At 46.0% G+C, this 3,167-nt stretch overlaps 1 protein-coding gene across 1 annotated transcript in view; it reads left to right on the top strand.

Moving 5' to 3' along the window:
• The first annotated feature begins 805 nt into the window (after positions 1–805).
• Positions 806–3,167, top strand: part of mllt11 (MLLT11 transcription factor 7 cofactor) — a 4,387-nt gene continuing 2,025 nt past the window's right edge. Inside the window, exons 1-2 of the mRNA XM_020621522.1 lie at positions 806–943; positions 2,993–3,156. Of these exons, the coding sequence (XP_020477178.1) occupies positions 3,001–3,156 (156 nt within the window). The 5' untranslated portion in view covers positions 806–943; positions 2,993–3,000. The remainder of the gene's footprint in view (positions 944–2,992; positions 3,157–3,167) is intronic.

Raw genomic sequence — 3,167 nt, 5'->3', positions numbered from 1 at the left:
GCAGCACTACTGCTATGGACCACAAGCACCTGCAGAGAGTGGTAAAGACTGTGGAGAAGATCACCAGGACTCCACTGCCCTCTCTGCAGAGCATTTACCACTGCAGGGTGCGTAGGAAGGCTGCCTCCATCCTCAAAGATCCCACCCACCCCCAGCACGGACTGTTCACTTCTTTGCCCTCTGGCCGGAGGTTCAGAAGTGTGAAATGCAGGACCACTAGACTGAAAAACTCTTTCTTTCCCTCTGTCATCAGACTCCTAAACAGCTGAGGAGTTTATTACCAGGAAATACATGTTGTACTGTTTACATTCTCAGTTTGCACATGCATAATTGAACATTGACTGTTGACTGCTGCACATGCTGCTCCCATGCAGCATACATTCTCTATTATATTCTTATATATTTTTATTATATTGCTGCATTTGCTGCTTAAATTGCCTTAGATTTTATGTTACTTATTTATCTACTTTATATTTCACTTGTATTGTGTGGTATTCATGTGGACGGCAAAGTAAGAATTTCATTGTACAGGGAAACACGTTTCCTAAGTGTGCATATGACAAATAAACACTTTGACCTATTTTGACCTAATGATGTTTTATATCTTTATTGCCATAAACTTTGTATTTTATTATTGTTCTCATGTTTATATGCTCATATATATGATTAAGAATAATGCATTTTATATGTAGATCATTGAGTAAATGTTTACTTCCGAACTTTGTGTAGAGATACTGTATTTCTTCTATTGTATAAACCCCTTTGACTTTTATTTTGAAATCCATAAAAGGAGGTGTTCTTGTCTAGTCACGTGAGCTTGACGCAGGAACAGAGCTCATTCCAGCTGCAGCAGCGGAGCACTGTCTGCACCCCCACTGTTGCAAATCCAGTACAACAAAGATAAATCACAGAAATACTTTTATTTCACACCGGAAACAAACAGGTAAAACCTCCTCCGCATTTCTCTGTTTAATTATAAATGTGAATTTCTGTCTAAAATTCGGTGATGTCGGGGCCTGCGGAAATTCAACCCTTTAAAAATCAAGTACAGCAAAATCAGTGTGGCAATATTATTATTTGTGGCAAATGTCTTGATAGATATCAGTAGTTCATCGTGTGAACGTGTTTTACTCGGTTGAATCCTTTTTCTATGAACCCGAACGCCGGGGCAACGCCTCTGATACATCCTGACTCATCTCTGGGTTTCAGTGATCACCTGTAATCAATAACCGGTATCAGAATCAGGATTAACTTGTTTGGCCAGGTGTGTCGCACTCACAAGGAATTTGACTCTGGTACAGTGGCTCTCAATGTGTACATACATGTCAACAAGCAAGGGAATTGCATTAGGAAAAGAGATTTTAAAAAATCAGAGTAAAGCACTTATAAAAAGAGACCTATATTTAAATATATACACACACGGTCTGGATTTGACGGATCGATATGTACATTTACAGATATTGCACTGAGGGTTATTGTCCAGTCATACCGTCGTTGGTTAAGTGCTCATCAGTGACAGCCTGGGGGGAGAAACTGTCCTTGTGCCTGGTTGTCTTGGTGCACAGTGACCTGTAACGCCGTTTAGAGGGGACGAGTTCAAACATTGTGTCCGGGGCGTGAGGGGTCTGCAGTGATCCTCTCCGCCCTCCTTTTGACCCGTGAGGTAAGGTGGGGGGCTCTTCCTGAAGTCCGCTGTCATCTCCACTGTTTTGAGCGTGTTTAGCTCCAGGTTGTTGCGACTACACCACAGGACCAGCTGTTCAACCTCCCGTCTGTAGGCTGGGAATCAGAGGTATCAGTGGCGGTGACAACGCCGTTTTGTTGTTGACGGTATTTGCAGAGTTGGGCCAATGCCTCGAGCTAAATATATGACAGTGAAAGCGTCCGATATCAAATGGGTGAGATCGTAAATGTGGTTTGGTGCAGGCGAGCTGATCAGTATGAGGCTGTGAACTGCTGAGCTTTACGTCAGTCCCCTGAGACGCGTTGACCAGTTCGTGTTTCCGCCCCTCAGGAACCATGTGACCAGTAGATGTGATGTGATGGAGGAGCACTGACATGCACTGTATTTTACAGTGCCACTGTGTTTACAGGAGTTTCACACAGCAGCAGGAGGGTGTGTGGAGACTCTGGGGTTACATCAGTCTTCCTCTGTTGGACATCATGTTTCTGCTCCAGAACAGCTCTGACTCCAGTCTGATGACTGACTGTGACCATGTGTTTAAACTGACTGAGTGTCTCAGTGTGAAAAGTGACTGTCCTTCAGCCTAAGCCAGGTCTGAGCTGTGTGCAACAGGCTGGTCATGTCCTTCAGTCCAGTCTGCTGTGTCAACGGCCTGTAGCAGTAGCAGCAGCAGAGACTGAATCAAAGCAACACAAGGTTTCAGCTGAACTGAAGCAGCTTCAGGTCTGAAGAGGCTTCACGGGGCCACAGTGAGAGACAGACTGAAGGTGAATGCAGCTCACTGCCTGCACAGCACCGAGCCAGACTCCATAGGAGACAGAGCCATTTCTCAGCAGGTGTCTGCAGGAGACACTGGAGCTTCATCTAACTCCAGTGTGGACATGCAGGGGTGTAATCAGGTGTCATATCCGGGTCTTGTGCAGTCCAGTGTTTTGTTCACCTGGGGTGCATTTTTAAGATCAGACAGATTCGTCATGTGAACCTTCTGTCAAATGAATGTCAACAGACACGGAGCTCAGAGACAGGTTGGTGTTTTCATCCCTTTATCCTGCTCCTCCATCGATCCAGAAACGTGGCCTGAGCCGATGCTTCACCAGCTGCTTCTGCAGTCAGCTGGTCACAAGCCAACTCAGGAAACCTGCTCAGGCTCGGATCAGCGTAGAAACTGGTTGTTCTCTGGAGCTCAGGGTCACATGTGGGCATGTTGGGGTCAGTAGGGTCCACAGCTCATGTTTGTTTCTGTCAGATCTGAACAGAAAAACCAAACGTGCCTCAGAAACACCCTGTTCTCCTCTGTTTTTATCTCAGACTGAACCATGATGGAGATGTCGAACAGCCAGTACGACTCCTTCCTGTTCTGGAGACAGCCAATCCCAGCCCTTGACCTGTCCCAGCTGGAGGACCTGGGTTTGATTGACAGGCATCCGGCCAATAGCAGCCAAGGAGAAGGAGTGAGGAGTGAGGACGAAGAGGTGAGAGGAGC

This window comes from Monopterus albus, unplaced genomic scaffold (genome assembly GCF_001952655.1).
Source record: "Monopterus albus unplaced genomic scaffold, M_albus_1.0 scaffold260.1, whole genome shotgun sequence".
In the NCBI taxonomy this organism is placed as follows: Eukaryota; Metazoa; Chordata; class Actinopteri; order Synbranchiformes; family Synbranchidae; genus Monopterus; species Monopterus albus.
The sequence above is the reverse complement of the archived record's forward strand: the minus strand, read 5'-3'. Positions and strand labels throughout refer to the sequence as shown.